General features: G+C 42.2%; 1 protein-coding gene across 1 annotated transcript in view; it reads left to right on the top strand.

Moving 5' to 3' along the window:
- IGF1R (insulin like growth factor 1 receptor) overlaps nt 1–21,247 on the top strand; it is a 127,206-nt gene that overhangs the window by 5,475 nt on the left and 100,484 nt on the right. Inside the window, exon 2 of the mRNA XM_015819480.1 lies at nt 7,946–8,491. Within this exon, the coding sequence (XP_015674966.1) occupies nt 7,946–8,491 (546 nt within the window). The remainder of the gene's footprint in view (nt 1–7,945; nt 8,492–21,247) is intronic.

Here is a 21,247-nt window from a genome sequence, read left to right as displayed (position 1 = left end):
AGAGATGGTATGGCGGTTAAGATTCCCTTATGCAGCGAATTGCACAGGTAGTCCTGGACTTAGAACCATTTATTTAGTGACCAGTGGGGGAAGCAAGATTCACTTAACAACCACATGATTAATTTAAGTGCAGTAATTTGTTTACCAGCCATGGCAAAATAGCTTGATAAAATGGGGGCATGGCTCATTTAATAATGGCCTTGCTTAGCCACAGAAATTGTGATCCCAGTTGTGATCGTAAGTCAAGGACTCCCTTTATTCGGCGTCCATTCACGTCCAGTGAAAGGAAGCCTCTTCGAAACAACGGATCGATTCCTCTGAGGAAAAATCCCACCTGTGTTCATTGAAGTTTATTTCCAGCTATGTTCGGGATAAAGTTGTGGTTTTTTCTTCTGCTTTAAGCAGCTGACCCTGGGCACGTAAAATCACACCTCTTTTCCTTTCCTTTTCTTCCATTCTCTTTTCCTGTTTTGGAAGGACTTGAGGCCAATAAATAGCTTTAAAAAAAAAAAAAGTCATGGGGAGAATGTTATCATGTGCAGCCCTGTGATTGATGACCCCACATGATAGTCGTGTTTACTTGGAAGTGTGAACTGAGAACGGCAGTCAAAAGGGCCAAGAGGGGGGATGGCTTTTGGGAGGGGAGGTCCAGGCGAGCCCAGAGCTGGCCGAAGACGATGCTGTGGTTGTGGTGTTTGTGAGAGAGGCCAAGGAACCTGCTGCTTGATGCTCTCTGCTGCGCCACATCTGCAAACACAGCGCTGACCTTTTGACTTCTCCCTAACTTCACTATTTGAACAGTCTTGCTATTAAAACAAAATGCAGAGCGGTGACACTCTTGTTTTCTAGGCTTCCCAGATTTCAAACAAGGCTGAGGATGTAGCAATCGCAGTTGCGGTAGCCTTAGCAATTTCCGCTCCCTACAGTGGTGCTTAAGGGTTGGTGAACTCTCTTCAGTGTTCTACATGTCTCCATCAAAATTGATCTAAAATGGAATCTCTTCGCCACACAAATCCTACAACTATTTAAAAAGAACCCAATGAAGTAAAAAATAAAGGAGACAAAACATGAATGCTCCAACACGGCACGTTTTAAAGAAGAGATTGGACAACCATTTGTCTGAAATGGTATAGGGTTTCCTACCTGAGCAGGGGCTTGGACTAGAAGACCTTCAAGATCCCTTCCAACTATTCTATTCTATTCTATTCTATTCTATTCTATTCTATTCTATTCTATTCTATTCTGCTAGTCCATTGATTTATTGAGGGATTTATTGAAAATTTAATAATAGAGTTGAAAGGGACCTTGGAGGTCTTCTAGTCCAACCCCCTGATCAAGCAGAAGACATCATACCGTTTCAGACCAATGGCTGTCCAGTCTCTTCTTGAAAATTTCCAGTGATGAAATAGCCACAACTTCTGGAGGCAAGCCGTTCCATTGATTAATTGTTCTCACTGTCAGGAAATTTCTCCTTAGTTCTAGGCTGGATCTCTCTTTACTGATCTTCCATCTGTTAGTTCATGTCCTGTCCTCAGGTGCTTTGGAGAACAGGTCAATCTCCTCTGTGACAGCATCTCAAATAATGGAAGACTGCTATGCGTCACCCCTAGTCCTTCTCTTCATTAGACTAGACATATCTAGTTCCCTCAGTCGTCCATCTTATGGTTTAGCCTCTAGACCAGGGGTCTTCAAACTTGGCCCTTTTATGACTTGTGGACTTCAACTCCCAGAATTCCTCAGCCAGCAAACATGTTGCAAGATACCACCAGTGGGAGGGGAACCTGGAATGGCTTCTCCTTGGAAATTCAAACTAATGTGTTTGTTTGCGTTTGTGGGAACAGGTGGAAAATAAATGCTGTAAGAGCTTTTATTTGTTTTGGAGGCTCTATTGTACTTACACATGAGTTGAGGAAGATGGTGAGTAACGAAAGCCAACCCTGCTCTTTCCTCCTGTAGTAGCCAAAATGTTTCTGTTTCCTAGTAACTGGATAGGGTGGGACGTTCAGGTTTGTTTGTTTGATTTTTGCAGTTCCCAGAAGTAAATTGTAGATTTAGTGGAGGGGCTACCCTGTGAAAATGAATGCAAAGAGAGACAGATTGGATGAAGTGGGTCTCTTGTTCTTTGGAGTTGATTGAAATGTTGTAAGAATGAATGCCACCTGACAGGAGAAGGGAAATTCCAATGATGGAGGTAGACAGTCAGGTAAAAATAAGTGTTTTGTATCCTGGTTTGAGTTGAGTTCTTAAAAATGCTTGAAAGTCCAAGGTGTTACAGGAAGTCCTTGACTTACAACAGTTCCTTTAGTGACCGTTCAAAGTTACAATGGCACTGAAAAACGACTTCTGACAAGGACTGTTGTGACATCCCCATGGTTATGGGATCAAAATTCAGATGCTTGGCATCTGACTCATATTTATGACGGTCGCAGTGTCCCAGGGTTGTGTGATCCCCTTTTGCGACCTTCTGACAAGCAAAGCCAATGGGCAAGCTAGATTCATTTAACAACTGTGTTATTAATGTAACAACTGCAATGAATCGCTTAATAACTGTGGTACGAAAGGTGGTAAAATGGGGCAAAATTCACTTAACAAATGTCTCACTTAACAACAAAAAGGTTGGCTTCAATTGTGCTCATAAGTCGAGGACTGCCTCTGCTGATGGACCTCTGCTTCCTGAACCTTTTACTTCATTATTATCCCAAATCACTTCTCAAGAATTTTGAGGACTGTTGGTAAGTCCCTTCCTTCAGCACTGACTTCAGATGGTTGCTGAAAAATTGGTTGTAACTCGAGGAATACCTGCATTATAGAAACAACAAATCTTTATGAATGATCCTTGTGTCATTTCAACAAGTTACTCTTGGTGATTTTGTCAGTTTTTTTTCTTCATAGGAAGACTTTGGGAGATTTCAGTTATACATGGCGATCATTAAATCTGTTTAAATGTCTCTGTTGTGATGGGTGAAGGGTTTGTAGATACCCTAATAAAAGCCAGTTTTGGATAATTTATCCAGGTTTGGAAAGCATTGCTTTATATTCTAATGCTCCGCTTGTCATATTTCCAAAGTCACAACAGACAGGAGAGAACTATTGCCAGAATGCAGAAAGGATTATCATTTCTATTCAACGTGGTTCAGAAATCCTCATTTTTTTTCCCTTCAAGGGCAATTTAGAAAGATATAGGCAATTAAGCATATGTTTAAAAATCTCTGTAAAGAACGAATACCTCTTTAAAAAAAAACTCAACCAGGAAAAAGCAGCAAGGAATTGCATCTCAAAAAGGGTTTTGTTGATTTATTAGCTTGCTTAGAAAAGTGAACAATTAAAAAGAATTTCCACTGAGTCATTTAATAGACACATGCTGGTATCAGGGCTTTCATTTTATTTATTGCAATTTTATCTCACTTTTCAAAATAATAGCCCTCTTCAAAAATCCTATAGTTTATGCAAGTGTAAATAAACATGCAATAAATAGATTAAAATAAATATCTACAGTCCTTTCTAGACTAATTTGGTGGCCAGAGTTTTTTGGGGAAGGAAAGTCCAGATGAGCAGGTAGTGAATTAATGCAGTCCAGACAGATGAGATCCTCATCTCTCTGAAAATTTTATTTGCAAGTACTGTAGTCCTTGACTTATGAGCACAATTGAGCCCAAAATTTGCTAAGTGAGAAATTTGTTAAGTGAGTTTTGCCTCGTTTTACGATTTTTCTTGCCGTATTTGTTAAGTGAATCACTGCAGTTTTTCAGTTAATAACACAGTTGTTAGGTGACTCTGCCTTGCATCGACTTTACTTGTCAGAAGGTCCCAAAAGATGATTACATCACCCCGGGACACTGCGACCGTCATAAGTGTGAGTCAGTTGTCAAGCATACGAATGCAAATCACGTAGCCATGGGGATGCTGCAGTGGTCTTAAGTGTGAAAAAAGGTCATAAGTCATTTTTTTCAGTGCTGTTGCAACTTCGAACGGTCACTAAATGAACTGTTATAAATCGAGGACTATCTGTATTCATGTATTAAATATCTATGCTTGCCTATGTCTGATAGATGATAGACAGACAATAATATTGTATAATACTATAATAACAACCTCCCTTCAACACTGGAAGTTTTTAAGAAGAGACTGGACAACCATTTGTCTGAAATGGTATAGGGTTTCCTGCCTGAGCAGGGGGTTGGACTAGAAGACCTCCAAGGTCCCTTCCAACTGTTACTCTGTTAAGTTGACTCCCCCCTTCTTTGTGACAGCTACTCAAATAGTGGAACATTGCTATCATGTCACCCCTAGTCAGTTCCCTAGAGAAGGAAGAGGAACTGGAGGGACCTGGCCATTTTGGTTGAGTCTCGGGGTGGAGGTGTGGAGGCCAAGTGCTCAGAATAGCTGAAATTCCTAACCCTCTTAGATAAAAGCCCCTGTATTCATGCAAGCTCCCTTTTTGCAAAGGGTTGTAAACATTTCTTTTCTACTTCCTGAGGGGCTCCTTGCAAGATTTATGGGGTGGGGTGGGGGGTCCGAAGCAGATGGTTTGTTTCCATTTCCCTTTGGTATGTAAAGGCCTTCTTTGAAGAAGGAGAGGCAGCGATACTTGTTGTGAGGCCACAAAGGGGGTCTGCCTTGGACATTCAGCCATTCCTTGAGCAGTTGGCAGGGGATGTGTGTGTGTGTGTGTGTGTGGGGAGGGGGGTCTGGCTGGTCTGGCGTTATTTATCTTGGGTTGACACAGCAGGCAAAATCAAACCCGTTGGTAGGCTTAGGGTGGGCCCATGGAAACCAAATTGAGGATTTGTACGATTGCATTTGTATTTTTGTATAGGTGTGTCCGGGTGGGTGGGTGGGTGGGTGGGTGGGTGTATGTATGTATGTATGTATGTATGTATCAGTGGGATTTTTGAACGTGGTAAAAAACAGAAGAAACAAAACAAGTACGCAAAGATAGAAAGTAAGAAAAAGGAAAAGGAAGGAAATGAAAGCAATTTGTATGATTGTATTTGTATTTTTGTGTGTGTGTATGTGTATTAATGGAATTTTTGAATACGGTAAAAAGTATATAAAAGAAGGTACAAGAAACAAGAAACAGAAGAATGTGCAAAGATAGAAAATGAGAAGAAGGCAGTAAATGAAAACACGCATATAATTATGCCTTCCATCCTCCTGTCAATTCTACCCAAATTCCTTTCCTCTGCTTGCAGATTTAGAGGCGGAATTTCACAACATCATTCTACACACACACACACACAGACTTGTGTATCTTGGTACAACTACACTGAAAAAAAGCGACTTACAACTATTTTTCACACTTACGACCGATGCAGAATCCCCAGGGTCACGTGATCAAAATTCAGCCGCTTGGCAACTGCCATGTATTTATGACGGCTGAATTGTCCCAGGGTCACGTGATCCCTTCTGACAAGCAAAGTCAGTGGGGGAGTTAGGTTCACTTAACCTCGTTATTAATTTTGACAACTGCTGTGATTCACTTAACAAGTGTGGCAAGAAAGATTATACAGTGGGGCAAAACTCGCCTAACAACTGTCTCACTTAGCCACAGAAAGTTTGGGCTGCCTTGTGGCCGTAAGACGAGAACTCCCTGTATCGTGGCTTGCTGTTACAGGCAGTCAGAGGGTTGTCTAGTAAGCCAGAGTTTCAATGATGCAGCAATCCGTGTGCGGGTAGGGATCTAGAACCCGCAGATGTAATTTCTTCCCCCTGTTGAATTGAAAACACCTCTTTTTGAATGGTTGAAAGCAGCCGTGTCATTTACAGAGCTTGTAAATGCAGCTGTCCCTGGTTCTCCCCACCTGCATCTGCCAGCACAGCTGCTTTGCTGTTGTTCCCAGCAAAGGGAAGTGGCTGTGAGGGCACACACAGGGGGGAGAGAGCGAGAGCAACTTTTGAAACAGCCAAGATGTGGTGGCTTTAATGTGCCAAAAAAAGATGTATTAAAAAGTCTGGGTTCCCTCAGTACATGAAATGACAATATGATCACCTCAGTGGTGTCTAAGTGTCTTGTGTGAACTAACTATTGTGGTTTATGAGCTAAATAATGGCTTAGTGTGATGTACGTTCAACAAATTTATCAAATGCATACACAGCTACAGGTAGTCCTCGAATTACGACCACAATTGAGCTCAAATTTCTATTGCTAAGTGAATCATTTGTGAAGTGAGTTTTGCCTCATTTTATGACTTTCTTGCCACACTTGTTAAATGAAGCACTACAGTTCTTAAAGTTTGTAACCCGGTTGTTAAGTGAATCTGGCTTCGCCCTTGACTTTGCTTGTCAGAAGTTCGCAAAAACATAACCCCGGGACACGGCAACCGTCATAAATATGAGTCAGTTGCCAAATGTCCAATTTTTTGTGACCATGGGGAAGCTGCAAGGGTTGTGTGAAAAACTGTCATAAGTCACTTTTTTCAGTGCTGTTGTAACTTTGAACTGTCACTAAGCAACTGTTATAAGTCAAGGACTAGCTGTACTGTGTTGCCTTGAGCTGTGAAAGCTGTTTTGTATTTGAACCTTTGTAATATTTGTAGTTGTTTTTATTTTAATTTTCTTTGTCACCCAGTATTACTTGTCAAGATGGCCGAGCCAGATTAATTGGATAAATAAATAAATTTAAAGCTATATATATTGGATAAATTTACCTTCCTTTTTATGCTAGAGTTGCTTATGAAAATTAAAATTGAACATATGTGTAGTTAAACTTTCTGAATTACTTAGTGGTGAGAAGAAAATTACAGAGAGTTTGCGTGAAATGCTGAATGAATAACATTATGTTTGATTTTATGCTTTGGAAGACACATCGTGTGTGTGTGTGTGTTTGTGTGCTGTACACTCAAACCTCTGTGTGTATGTGTGTGTGTGTGGTGTGTAAACCACAGTCCAATGAAAACACACGGCAGCCAAAAAGAAACTGTGGCACTCTTTGAACAAGGATTAGATTGTCTTTTTATTACGTTAATTTCAAGGCAAAATAAACAAAAATAAGAACTGACGTATTAGACAGTCATTAACTAGAGTTGAATGGAAGAATTTTTTTTAGAAGAAAAACAAGACGCATAAAAGTGAACTTGGCTAGATAAAGATACAATGGCTGAATGCTAGATACGATTTATTGTATAAAATATTCAAATCTTATTAAACCGTCATATGAACTGCTTTTAAAACCTCTAAATTCAATTTTCCTGTAAGCCAAAGCTTTCCTCAAGGGGAATAAAAGGCTTATTAAACTGTTGAAAAATCGAGAACTGATTTTCCTAGATGAATTCTTACTCATTCTCCCAATGTTTTCCCAGTTCATATTTTCCATTAAACTATGGTTTACTGGATAAATCACAGATAGCTGCATTTACACAAAACTCAGGCAAATTTTTGGGTTAAAAACAGAACTCGCTGGATTCATACATGACTTTAGATGCAGAGGATGCAGTTGTATGTATGGCGAGCACTTATTTACATTTGATTTCTAATTTCTGATTGATTTCACACAGGGAGAGCCAACGGGCCAGATGTGGCCTGGAGGCTGTAAAATGCTCAGGTCTGGTATAATGGGTGACCCATCTACTGTACATCCTACCTTAATAACTTATCTAATATTCAGAGTATCAGACTATAGTCTGATTTAAAAAAAATGGAGGACGTTGGGTCGGAACTTTGTCTGGTAGAAAGGGAATGTTTTGCTAAAATTAGATTTGGAAGGAAAGTGTAGGAGAAGGAGAACCTGGAGGCGGAGTTGAAAGAGGGATGAGTCTATAATCCCTACGTGGCCACAAACGGACTAAGTCCGACCTCCCTTGAATGTGAAGGCTTTTAGCCTTAAAGCAGTTTACTTGAACCTTCACTGTGGACCTTTTCTTTTGTGCCTGACAGAAAGTTAATTTACGCTTGCATTTCTAACAACATGAACTGAAGCATCTTAAATCCTACTCTTTTGTCTCCCCAGTTTGTGGGCCAAACATCGACATACGCAACAGTATGGAGCAACTGAAGCAGCTGGAGGGCTGCACAGTGGTGGAAGGATATCTCCAGATTCTGTTGATCAATCAAGGAGAGGACTTTAGCAACTTCCGCTTCCCCAAACTCACCATGATCACCGATTATTTGTTGCTGTTCCGCGTGGCTGGCCTGGAGACCCTCAGTGACCTCTTTCCGAACCTCACGGTGATTCGGGGCAAAAACCTTTTCTACAACTACGCGTTGGTCATCTTTGAAATGACCAACCTCAAGGAAATTGGTCTGTACAACTTGAGGAACATCACTCGGGGAGCCATCCGGATCGAGAAGAATTCTGACCTCTGTTATCTCTCCACGGTGGACTGGTCTCTGATCCTGGATGCTGTTTCCAACAACTACATTATAGGAAATAAACCGCCAAAAGAATGTGGGGATTTGTGTCCAGGAACGGTAGAAGAGAAACCGCTGTGTGAGAAGACTTCCATAAATAATGAATATAGCTTCCGCTGCTGGACTTCCAACCACTGCCAGAAAAGTAAGAGTTAATTGATGGTTCAATTTTAACTAATAATGCTGTCACCTGTGTAATAACACACACTCACAAAAATGCATGTGTTGTCTTCTCCAACTTGGATCAGGGGTGTCCAACTGTGGTGACTTTAAGACCTGGGAGTTGAAGTCCACGGGTCTTAAAGCTGCCATATTGGACACTCCTACATTAGATGTACTTACAACAGTTTGTTTAGTGACCATTTGAAGTTACAACAGCACTGAAAAGAGTGACTTACGACCATTTTCCACACTTACAACCATTACAGCATCCCTACGGTCACGTGTTCGAAATTCAAATGCTTGGCAACTGATTTATGCCGGTTGCCGTGTCCTGGGGTCATGTGATCCCCTTTTGTGACCTTCTGACAAACAAGTCAGCGGGGAAGCACAACTGGGTACTAACTTAACAACTGCAGCAATTCACTTTACAACTGTGTCAAGAAAATGGGACAACAAATTTCTTACTTAGCAACATAAATTCTGAGCTCAATTGTGGTTGTAAGTCAAGGGCTACCTGTATTGGAACTGTAATTCCCACGTTCCCAGTGGGCATTAATTTATTTATTAGATGTTTATGTATCCTGTTTTTTTATTGCTTTATAAGTATTGCCATGTTATTTGGTAGTTACATTCCCATCATCTGGTATGTGCAGTGTTGGGCGAGGTTCCTGGGATAAATTTTATGCTGAGTGTACCGTATTAGCGTTGATTTAGAATGTGAATTTAGAAAAAGAAATTTTTTTAAAACATGCATGGGGGTTAAAATCGTCTGCAGTGAGCCAACTTCTCTGGGTTGCTGTTTTGAACTAGGAATTTTATGAAAGTATATATAAGATAGCGATCTTCCTTTATTATATTTGCATTTATTTTTTTTCTGTAAGGCAATTCAAGGTGATTTGTAGAAACCAGCTCCTATCTTGACCTGTTTAACTTCAGCAAATGCTCGTTGGGATCAAGCGCCCTTGAAGTCTCCCATTTGGGCCTGCAAATAAATAATAGTGTGCTAGAATCGTGCATTTGAAAGAATGGTTTGCAAGGATGGAGAAGAAGGTATTTATGGTGGTCAGGAAGACATACAGAGTCCTCAGCTTATGACTACAATTGAGCTCCAAATTTATGTTGCTAAGCAAGACACGTTTTGTCCCATTTTATGGCCCTTCTTGCCACAGTTGTTGTTAATCACTGTGGTTAAGTTAGTAACATGGTTGTTAAGTGAATCCAGCTTCCCCATTGATTTTGCTTGTCAGAAGGTCTCAAAAGTTGATCACATGACCCTGGGACACTGCAACCGTCATAAATATGAGTCACTTGCCAAGAGTCTGAATTTTGTTCTCGTGACCTTGGGAAGGCTGCAGTGGTCCTAAATGTGAAAAATGGTCATAAGTCACTTTTTTCAGTGCCGTTGTAACTTCAAACGGTCACTAAACGACGTGATTGCAGCTTGGGTTCACATTTACGACAGTTGCAACGTCTTGTGATCACGTCATCTCCCCAGCCAACTTCTGACTAGCAGAGTCAGTTGGGGAAACTGGATCCATTTAACGATGGCGTGATTCCTTTAATGACCCGAGTAAAAATGATTATAAAATTGGGGTCTGGTTCCACGAGGATTTCTTTAACAACAACATCGCTTAGCAACCCAAATTCTGGTCCCAACTCTGGTCGTAAGACAAGGACCGCCTGTAGCTTTGTCTATGTTGTGAGATCTTGGTACAATGGAGTGTGGATGTAATTGTATCTTGCCGGTTACTGGTGGGTAGTTTTTGTTTTCCGGGATGTTTTCAAAGTTTGCCCTGTAATTGTCTTTAATGTGTACGTGTGAGAGAGCCGAAAGAGAGGGATGTCTCAACCGCAGACCAAAGAGTGGTTAGTATACAACTGTGATCTTGTATAGCTCTGAAATTATCTGCCCATAAGCTCTCCTCTTCCCTCTCTTGATTTCTCTTGAAAAGTATAGCCTCGTGGAACTTGAGATCCAGCAACATGACCCAGCGCTAAGGACATAAGGTGTTGAGAAACTGGCATTCATAACATTTCCACATATACGAATCCAATCCAGGTTATCGGCTCACTTTCAATCAAAGCACTTGAGGCTAGAAATGTTTCTTGGATAAATATTATTGCTCTCTGTGTGCCTGTGTATGTGTGTGTGTGTGTGTTTAATGTCATTGTTATGGCCAGATACACACTGCAGTCTTGTTCTTACTGGTAAGGTTTTAATCCGAGGCAAACCAAGAAAAGCAAAAGAAATAATTGGGCTGGGTTTTCAACAAGCCATTTTGGGGATGGGCACGTGGAGAGATACGTCCATCTAGCCTCTCTTGGGAGAATGGCGATCCTTCATTCTGTTCATGAAATGGAAATTCTGCTTTGGTGTCTAATAGCGGAGAGCTGCAAATTGGCATTTTGGGCAGAGCCCCTTCTATTTAGGGATGCAGATTTAACTCGTGTGGTGAAAAACATAAAGTTGGAGGCTGTCCTTTCTCAATAGAAACGAACCTTTGTAGCTCAGGTTGAACGTTGGGGTCCATGGTGCTCTCTGAGCTTGGTTGTTTTCTTGCAGACCTTTCATGACCCAACTAGGTAATGTTATCAGTGCTAGAAGGGAGTGGGGGTTTGGTTTCTCTTTACAAGTGGTTTGCCTTGCCAGGGTTGGTTGGAGTGTGGTTGATTAGGGAACTAACTAATTAGAGAACTTTAGCTGAGGAATCCTTGGTGCTTTCTGAGCTTGGTGGTTTTCTTGCAGGTGTTTTATCACCCAGGTAGGTAACACCATCAGTGCTGAAAAGGAGTGGGGTTTAGTCTCAAACTAGTTAGGTAATGAAACGTCTGCAAGAAAACAGCCAAGCCCAGAGAGCACCCAGGAGTCCACAATCCTTTATTTAAGGCAAGTTAGCATTAATAAATGCAGATATTTTGGGGTCTCCTGGGTGTCTGATTTGGAGAACATGTTCAGTCTAAGTGTGAGACTAGAGCTGAATCTGTTTTCTTGCTATGGATTTGAAGAAATTGACTTACATTGACAGAGTGTATTTTAAGAATGGAAAGAACATCTCATTGGCAGCTTTTTCATGTGCTAAGATAAATGGAACTTGTTAACCTTATTTTATACAGATGGAAATGGAAATGGAAATAGTTAGCCAAAGGATTTTTGTTGAGATGCAGGGACCACACATTTTGTTTTACACTTACCTATTTTCCTGTAAAAAATATTGTCCGAACTCTTGGCCTTTCCTTGCCTGTATTTTTAAAAATCACCCAGTAGTTTTCATTGATCCATTTTCAGACGGATAGACGGAAAATAAAAATGAACAATTCAGTATACACAGAAACAAAAGAAAAGAAATACACAACAAATAAATACATTTAAAAAAAAAGCAACACTCCCCTTGTAATTGTAACCTGTTTAATACGAACAGTTTATCTTGGAAGAAATGTTATTGTGGAGATGCCAAATCTCTGCATTTTGCTGATTGATTTCTTGAAGGTGATGAAATATGAGAAGTGAAAACTCTTAACCTAGTTGGAGCTTGGCTGGATATAGATTATTTGAATCCATGTTGAAGTATGAACATGAAGCTTCATGCATTATTGCATGTGAATAATCTCCAGTCTGTGGCCCCAACCCAACTAAACTGAAGGAAGAAGTACCTAGAAGGAAAATCTAGCATCTAAGGAAGAAGGAAACACGTCAAGAAGACGTATGGAATCAGCAATTAATTTGATTTAAGATGCCAAGCTATTTCCAAACAACACCATCTATTGTGTGTTGGTCAGGGATCTTTATACATCCTGGAAACAAATAAAGCCTGACAAACATTCTTTTTCTCACCAAAGCTAATCTGAAGAGACATGGAACTGAGAAATGTGGGTTAGAAGACTTGAAAAATAGGAAATCGTCCTGCAATAAGTCATAATTAATACTTATTATTTAATAATTACACATAATTCAATGCTATTAAGTAATGGAGGGACTGTCACAGAGAAGAGCGGGTCGGCCTATTCAAAGCACCTGAGGGCAGGACAAAAAATAATGGGTGGAAGATCATTAAAAAGAGATCTAGTCCAACCCCCTGCTCCAACAGGAAACCTATACCGTTTCAGACAAGTGGCTGTCTCCACTTGTCTGAAAGCCTCCATTGATGGAGCACCCACAACTTCTGGGGGCAAGGCGTTCCACTGGTTAATTGTCCTCACTGTCAGGAAATTTCTCCTTAGTTCCAGGTTGCTTCTCTCCTTGATTAGTTTTCATCCGTTGCTGCTTGTCCTGCCTTCAGATGCTGTGAAGAATAATAGACTGACCCCCTCTTCTTTGTGGCAGCCCCTGAGATATTGGAACACTGATCTCATGTCAGTCCTAGTCCTTCTTTTCATTAAACTAGACCATACCCAATTCCTCCATCCGCTCTTTATGTATTTTAGCCTCCAGCACCCCTAATCATCTTGACCAGGATGGTATAAGGTGTTCTGTCTTACGCAAGGGGTTGGATTAGAAGACCTCCAAGGTCCCTTCCAACTCTGTTATTCTGTTTTAATATCTGTAGTTAGCTGGGTTGCTTCCCTCTTGAAGATGCTGCAAAAGTATCAAGAGCCACGTTATGAAAAGGTCTCACGACAGACAGCGAGCCTGAACGTCAAGAAGGAAAAGTTGATCTCTGCCAGCACTGTGCTGGGAGGGGGGAACCACGGCTCTTTTGGAAGTAAAAACAAGGGAATTATAAATGTTCAATTGTTTAAAAGGAAGCGTCCTGTTTACTCTGCTCGGGAGGAACAAGAAAGGGAGCAGAAGGGCGACAAAAGGAGCCGGATTGGGGAGGAGGCAAGAGACAACAAAGTCTCCGTGTTTTCAGGACGATCCTGAATTTAGGATTTGTATACTCAACAGCACCTAAGCCCAGTCAAGCTAAAGATAACATTTTTCTAACATCCCCAGCACGGTATGGTTGCAAGGAAGTCAATAACCCACACAACAGAATTAATTTATTAAAATTACGTGCCCATCCGATTCTTGAATGATTTTGCAGCTTCTCACCACAATCCAAAGAATTGCACTCAAATCAAGAAAACATCAAAAATAAAGGCAAAAGCTGGCAACTGTGGTGCAGCAAGGGATTTCATTCATTGCTTCATCGCCGGAGGTCTTTAAGAAGAGACTGGTCAGCCACCTGTCTGAAGTGATACAGGATCTCCTGCTTGACCAGGGGGTTCTAGTTCCAGTTCTATTCTGATTGACTGATTGATTCTCCCTTGCCGAGGTGGTGCTACGGAGTTGGCATACCTCCAGGGTCCCGATAGATAACGCTGTTTAATCAATAGTATGCTGGTCAATGACCGTAATAAAGATGTGATGTAATTGATCAAACTTGGAGTGTGCCAGCTGTGCCAAATCCAATCAGCTGGACAGATATGGGAGACAAGCAGAGCTTTAAGTAAGCAGGCTGTAGGCCATATGGTAGAGTATGTACACTACAAACGTTGGGTGGTCCTTTCTGCAACAGGAAAGTTTATATAGGGTGCTGGGGGTGCTGGCCAGGCTGAGTCTCTTCTTGAAAACCTCCAGCGATGGAGCACCCACCATCCCACGAGGCAGGCTGTTCCCTTGGTTAATTGTTCTCGCTGTCAGGAAGTTTCCGCTTAGGTCTAGGTTGCTTCTCTCTTTAATGATGTTCCACCAGTTACTTCTTGTCCTGCCTTCCGCTACTTGGAGAATACAGGGAATCCTCAACTTACAACCATTCATTTCGTGACTGAAGTTACACCGGCATTAAAAAAACAGACTTACGACCACTTTTCGCACTTGCAACCATTCCAGCATCCCCATGGTCACATGATCAGAATTTGAACACTTGGCAACTGGCAGGTACTTAAGACAGTTGCGGTGTCCCCGGGTCATGTGATCACGTTTTGCGACCTTCTGAGAAGCAAAGCCAAAGATTTACTTAACGACTGCATGGCTAATTTAACAACTGCAGTGATCCACTCAAGAAAAGTTGTAAAAAGGGCAAAAGTCGCTTACATTTTTCACTTAGCAACACAATTTTTTGGGCTCAATTATGGTCGTAGGTCGAGGATTAGCTGTCATTGGAAATGTCCTCTCTCTCCCTGCTCTTGACCTGGCTTGCTTTGAAGCTCTTTAAGGTTGCAGTCCTCTTTATTTTAACTTCTGGCTGCTTGCTTCGGAAGGGTTGGCAGCCCCCACCTCCCCAGGAAAAACCTGTGTTCGAATCCCTTTGTTCTCTCAAGCCCTTCCACTAAAGGAGACCAAGTGGGCGGGCGAACGCTGCTGCGTTGGGAACACTTAGTTCCTTTGGAGCAAACTGGTTGTTTTAATTTTGTCCCTGAGCAGAAGCTGGTTATCGCAAACAAAGGAGGGAAAAAAAACCGTCGGCTTCCTTCCGGATGCGTCTCTTCCAGAAATAATGCCAGCAGTGGGCAGGGCGAGCTGCTGGTAGCGCCTGCGTGGCGATCCATGGCGTTTTTGTAATAATAATTAAACTGGATGGGGAAAAAAAATGCAAAATAGGGTTTTTATTCTTGCAGGGTTTTTTTTAAAAAAAATGGATTGGGAGGAAGCTTGAATTGCCTCCTGCTGTCTTTGGTGACCTCCCTCCCCCCCCTCCCCCCCAGTAGTTGTCTTGGGGTAAGTTCCCACCAGCCGATGCAAGGTTGATCCTGCAATATTTACTCTGTGCTTTTTTTTTCTTCTTCCTTCTGGGGCTGCAGAGAAGATGCCAACTGCTTTCCACTTACATCTCCTTTTGGCAGGAGCATTGGGCCATGATGTTGAAATTCCGGATTTCCGGAAAAGCGAAGTGGTTGGAAGGTTGCCACAGCTGCTGAGAGGAGGCGAGCCGTTCTTTGTTTCTCCCCCTTTCTCCCAGCTTTGGGGTTTTTTCCCCCCCCCTTTAAATTGTAAAGAAAAACTAGGATAGGCTTTGGAGAAAGGTTGGCATGGTTATCATTCTCCAGGAGACCAAGTACAGCTACTCCTCAACTTACAACAATGTAGTGACCGTTTGAAATTACAATGGCTCTGAAAAAAGTGACTTACGATCGTTTTTCACACTTACAACCGCTGCAGCATCCCCGGGGTCACGTGATCGAAATTCAGCCCCTTGGCAACTGACTCATATTTATGACGGTTGCAGTGTCCCAGGGTCGTGTGATCCCCTCTTACGGCCTTCTGATGAGCAAACTCAATGGGGAAGCCGCATTCATTTAACAACCATCTTACTAACTTAACAAATGCAGTGATTCACTTAACAGCCGTGGCAAGAAAGGTCATAAAGTGGGGCAAAACTCACTTAACCAATGTCTCGGTTAGCAACAGATATTTTGGGCTCAGTTGTGTTCATAAGTCAAGGACTACCTGTACGAAACTTCCTAACTAGGTTGCCATATAAATGTTAATGGGATCTGCTTTGGGTAAAACAGTGGGACCTTCGCTAATAATTTCACGATAATCTCCCACTGCGGGCCTATATCTTTGTGGAAAAAAACGAGCGAAAAATGCATGGCCTTTTTTTTAAAAAAATGCTGTTGCAGCTTCTGAGTGTGAAAATTGTCTTTTGTATTAAGAAATGCAACTAGTCCTTGACTTACAAGCAGTTGCTTAGCGACCGTTGGAAATTATGATGGAGCTACCTTGGAACTTACTTGGCCTCTTCCCTCCATGACCAAATTTCGGATGCTTGGTAATACAACTTCATTTATGGTTAGTTGTAGCGCCCCAGAGTTTTTGACAAAACATGTTTTCCTTTTACAACAATTTTGTCAAAAACCAGCCCTTCCTTCCACTTTTTCGCAAAACTGCACCCATAGCAAATTGTGAGTTTGATTAACAATTGCATCCACTTAAAATCTGCAGTGTTTGCTTACTTAGTGACTTCCATTTAACAACCACCTTCAAAAGAGGCTGTAAAAACTTTTATGGCTGTCCCGACTTACGACTGTGATGGGCAGGCTCCATCACCGTCGTACTTCGAGGACTACATGTATCAGAGTTGCTTGGATCAGATTGAATTTCCTTGGGAATAAATGGGAGGCGAACGCTCCCTGTGCAGTTTTGCATTTTCAAGAAAAATTGGCGTATAAATATAAATGCATCAATAAAACCACATCTCCTTTTTTTAAGCTTTTGTGGGACTATGTCCCACTGTGCCATCTGGTGTGCCAGCAGCAAAAGGGGGAAAAAAAGCATCTTTATTGGCCAGAGCTTTTAATTTGTGCCCATCTCTTTTTAGTCTGTCTGGTGTCTGATGCTTCTTAATGTCTTCAGTGCGAAAATATGATTTATGCTGCTTGTGGAGATGTAATACTTTTAGAGGCACCTACTATGGTGAGTGCTGTTCACGCTATATAGGCTGATTTTACGCAAGAACAGCAAAGAATTTAATTAAATGGGAAGTTTAATTGAAGGATGGAACATGCTTTTTAATAATAAATGATACACATAAACATACACACACACACACACACACACACACTCACTCATGAAACCTACCTGGACTTGACTTTAAAAACTGATGCTTTGAACCCTCCCCCCCTTCATTATTTCTTATTAGTCATGCTGTTTAGAATACAATATTTTGGGCTACAAAGCAAGATAGAAGTGTTGAGAAACAACATTTAAATGGTTTTGGGACAGGGACAATGATAAACGTGAAATGGAGCTCTGATAACTTATTAAAGAAGCATCCCTGTCATATGTTTTAAAATTCTTCATTTACGCCATATTCAAATGTGATTGCCCATAAATTTATTGCATAGCAAAGCCTTCAATAGGGCAAGGAACCTTTAGGGGTTGGGGGCTCACCCAAGGGGTCCAGAGGAAACCTAAATATGGATTTACAGACAGTCCTCGACTTACAACATTTTGCTTAATGACCATTTGAAGTTACAACGGCACTAAAAAAAAGGGACTTATAACCATTTTTCACACTTATGACCATTGCAGCATCCCCATGGTCACGTGATTTACATTCGGATGCTTGACAACTGACTCACATCTATGACGGTTGCAGCGTCCTGGGGTCGTGTGATCCCCTTTTGTGATCTTCTGACAATCAAAGTCAGTGGGGAAACCTGGATGCACTTAACAACCGTGTTACAAATTTAACAGCTGCTGTGATTCACTTAGCAAATGTGGCAAGAAAATGGGGGCAAAACTCACTTAGCAAATTTCTCACTTAGCAACCTAAATTTTGGGCTCAGTTGTGGGTCGTAAGTTGAGGACTAAAACTTAGTTTGAAATGCAGGTCTCTCCTGTAGCGAAGGGTCCATTTTGTGTGTCCCTTTGCAGCACAATTCGGTAATCAGGAACCAACTGCCTTTGGCGTTTGGATTTAAGGTCTGCACCAGGCCAGCCAACGAAACGGCCATATAGGATGACCCCTTTGCAGCTGAATTAAGCAGGATTTTGATTTTAAAGTCCTGGCAGCTATTTACGTCAATTGAAAATCTTGTGCCGTCAGCTTCGGCCGAGTGAATTACAAGGCGCCCCTCTCCCCTCCCCGTCCCGGTCTCTGGTCTCCTCCTTCAGTCGTCAAACCACGTTCTTTGTCCTTTAGAAAATATTGAATCTATGCGAAGTATGCGGGCATGAATGGGAAAAGGGGGGGAAAAATGCCTCTGCTTCTGAATTGGTTCCTTCTGTAATATTTATAAGCTGCGGCTTGGGTGTGCGTTTCTGGCCTGTGGAATGCTGCTGAGACCCACAAGGGAAGCTGTAACAAGTGAGCAAATGTCTGAATCCCCCAAACACGCTTGGCTTGGCATGGCTAACACGTGGACGAGGTTGACGAGAATCATGCTCTCTTGATTGGGGGCCCCAAAGCTTCTGAAGCTGTGAATTAGTGGTGGGCGATTCCCATTCACTTCTGGCATCTTCAATTTTATTTATATTTATTTATATCCCATCTTTATTATTTGGACAAATAACTCAAGATGGCAGACATACCCGACACAACTTCCTCTTGCTATTGTCCCCTGTGAGCTGGACTGGGCTGAGAGAGATGGACTGGCCCTCGGTCACCTAGCTGGCTTTCGTGCCTAAAGCGGGACTAGAACTCACCGTCTCCCGGTTTCCAGCCTGATGCTTTAACCACTAGACCAAACTAGTGTTTGCAGCCCTTTGATTATCACAAAGTGTCCAGATAATCATCAAATTATATATGCAAATACGGTAAATATCTAGTGGTTGTGATGGCCAAATGAGATCAGTCCCTGCCTCTCTGCCGGCCAGCCCCCAGCCTGCGGTTTGCATATCTTAATTGCATTTCTCCAGTGTCTGGTGGGTCAACATTGCTTATCTGAGAGGGTGAAGGAGAAGGATGAACTCCTGCTTTGCACAGAAGCTTGAAAGATACCAAAAATTTGCAGTTTTGAAAAGAGATTACTTATCTCTTTAAGGAGAGGAGAGAGAATGAGGGCTACAGGGGTATTTGTCCAGCAAGATCTGTTCAGATGCGGAGGTGTACTGCGCTGGTGACTTATAATAGCAATAGCACTTAGACCAGTGGTTCTCAACCTTTTTAATGCCGCGACCCCAACCGGTCGTAAGTCGAGGACTAAACCGGTCGTAAGTCGAGGACTAAACCGGTCGTAAGTTGAGGACTACCCAACCGGTCGTAAGTTGAGGACTTTCCCTGCCCGGGAGCGCCACGCATGCGTGGTTCCACCCCCTGCGCCGGCCGAGGCGTAGCTGGCAAGCGGCAGAGACGAAGCAGGCCGACCACCAGCTGGCCCAGCCCAAGGGAGGTAAGGCACCCGCCGGAAAAGGGGGGAAAAATGGCGGACAAAAAAATGGCGGACAGCCTTGGTTGGCGACCCCCGTGAAATGGTCGATCGACCCCAAATGGGGTCCTGACCCACAGGTTGAGAACCACTGACTTAGACTTATATACCACTTCACTGTTTTACAGCCCTCTCTTAAGCGGTTTACAGAGTCAGCCTATTGCCCCCAACAATCTGGGTCCTGATTCTACTGACCTTGGAAGGAGTCAATCTTGAGCCAGTGAGAATCATTTGCCCGCAATCAACAATCAGCAGAATTAGCCTGCAATACTGGATTCTAACCGTTGGGCCAGAATAGAGCTGGAAAAGACATTGAAGGTCTTCTGGTCCAACCCCCTGCTCAAGCAGGAGACCCTAGGTCCAGTCTCTTCTTAAAAACCTCCAGTGATGGAGCACCCATAACTTCTGGAAGGAAGCCGTTCCACTGGTTGATTGTTCTCACTGTTGGGAAGTTTCTCCTTAATTCCAGGTTGCGTCTCTCCTTCTCAGATGTCCCCATGAAGGTGTCAAGGGTGGAGCGCAAGGCAAATAAAACTTCACATTATAAAAAGTGACGGTTTATGGTCAACCTGCTATTCTGTCCTTTTGTCCAATACAGGTAGTCCTCGACTTACAACAGTTCATTTAGTGACCTTTCAAAGTTACGACAGTACTGAAAAAAGTGACATATGACCATTTTTCATACTTAACAATCGTTGCAGCATCCTCACAGTCACATGATCCAAATTCAGTCACTTGGTAACTGTCTCATATTTACGACGGTCGCAGTGTCCCGGGGTCATGTGATCCCCTTTTGCAAGCAAAGCCAATGGGGAAGCCAGATTCACTTAACCATGTTAGTAATATAACAACTGCAAGGATTCACTTAATAACTGTGGCAAAAAAGCCGTAAAACGGGGCAAAATTTACTTAACTATCTCACTGAGCAACAGAAATTTTGGGCTCAATTGTGGTCATAGGTTGAGGACTTACCTCTATTCTAGAGTTGTCGTTCATGACTGAGACATTGACAGCCAGGTATGACACAGTGTGACAGTGACAGAGAGATGGGGTGGAGAAAAAAAAAATAAACTGATGAAAAAATGCTGGTGGAAATGGGATTATGGAAAAAAAAAGGGGACGGAGTGGAGATTTGGGGGAAAAAAAGTACTTCCTTTGTGGAATGAGTTGCAATTTACTCCTCAGCTACTCTACAAGATGCTCAATTTGTTTTACAATTCATTGCAACACAATAAGTAGCTGAATGGCTCCCCAAAATTTGTGCCAAGGGCAGCTCAGGCCTCGGATTTGGAGGCCTGCTCGATGTTTTGGGAAGTGCAAAGTTTGCTCAAAGTTTGCCAGTTGGGAATGCAAATTTTAGAAGCAGGAAAGAACGCCGGATCCCGGCTCTTGGATGGTTTGATTCTTTAAATTCACTGCCAAAGTGAAGATCATTGTCTCACGCGGTGAGTGATAACCCGGGTGAGAGAGAGATTTAGCTGCCAGTTCTAGGGAGGATATTATTATTTTTTTAACACTTTGTGGTAGGCTTGACAATAAGAGTGAAGAATGTGAGAAGCGGCTTGGGGGCAAGACAGAGGGAGGTGGTGAATTGTGGAAAAAATGTCAGACAAATGTTAACTATAATGCCAGATGAATGCCATCTTGCAAACGCTGAGTGGCAAAAAAAACTCAGGGTTAGCTCCCTCTTTTTCAAGGAATGTGTGAAAGCAGGAAACAGGCCTTTTCAAAGGATGGTTCAGTGGTCTGTACTGAGCGGTCTTAAGTTTCTCTTAGACATATTTTGTTCTGTACCTTTTCAGGTGAGGAACTGTTGACCTTATGTTTGAAATACATTGAAGTACAGTCTATTTCTTTATGGGGTTGTTGGTGTACAATTGTTATCTTTTAGAGTTCAGTGTGTACTTTTCAGGTACTTTGGCTAAGTAAAAAGTCGGAGCCCTTG

The sequence above is a fragment of the Protobothrops mucrosquamatus genome, unplaced genomic scaffold (genome assembly GCF_001527695.2).
Source record: "Protobothrops mucrosquamatus isolate PMUCROS unplaced genomic scaffold, P.Mucros_1.0 scaffold932, whole genome shotgun sequence".
Classification (NCBI taxonomy): domain Eukaryota; kingdom Metazoa; phylum Chordata; class Lepidosauria; order Squamata; family Viperidae; genus Protobothrops; species Protobothrops mucrosquamatus.
Note: the sequence above shows the minus strand (reverse complement) of the source record. Positions and strands in the feature narration are given on the sequence as shown.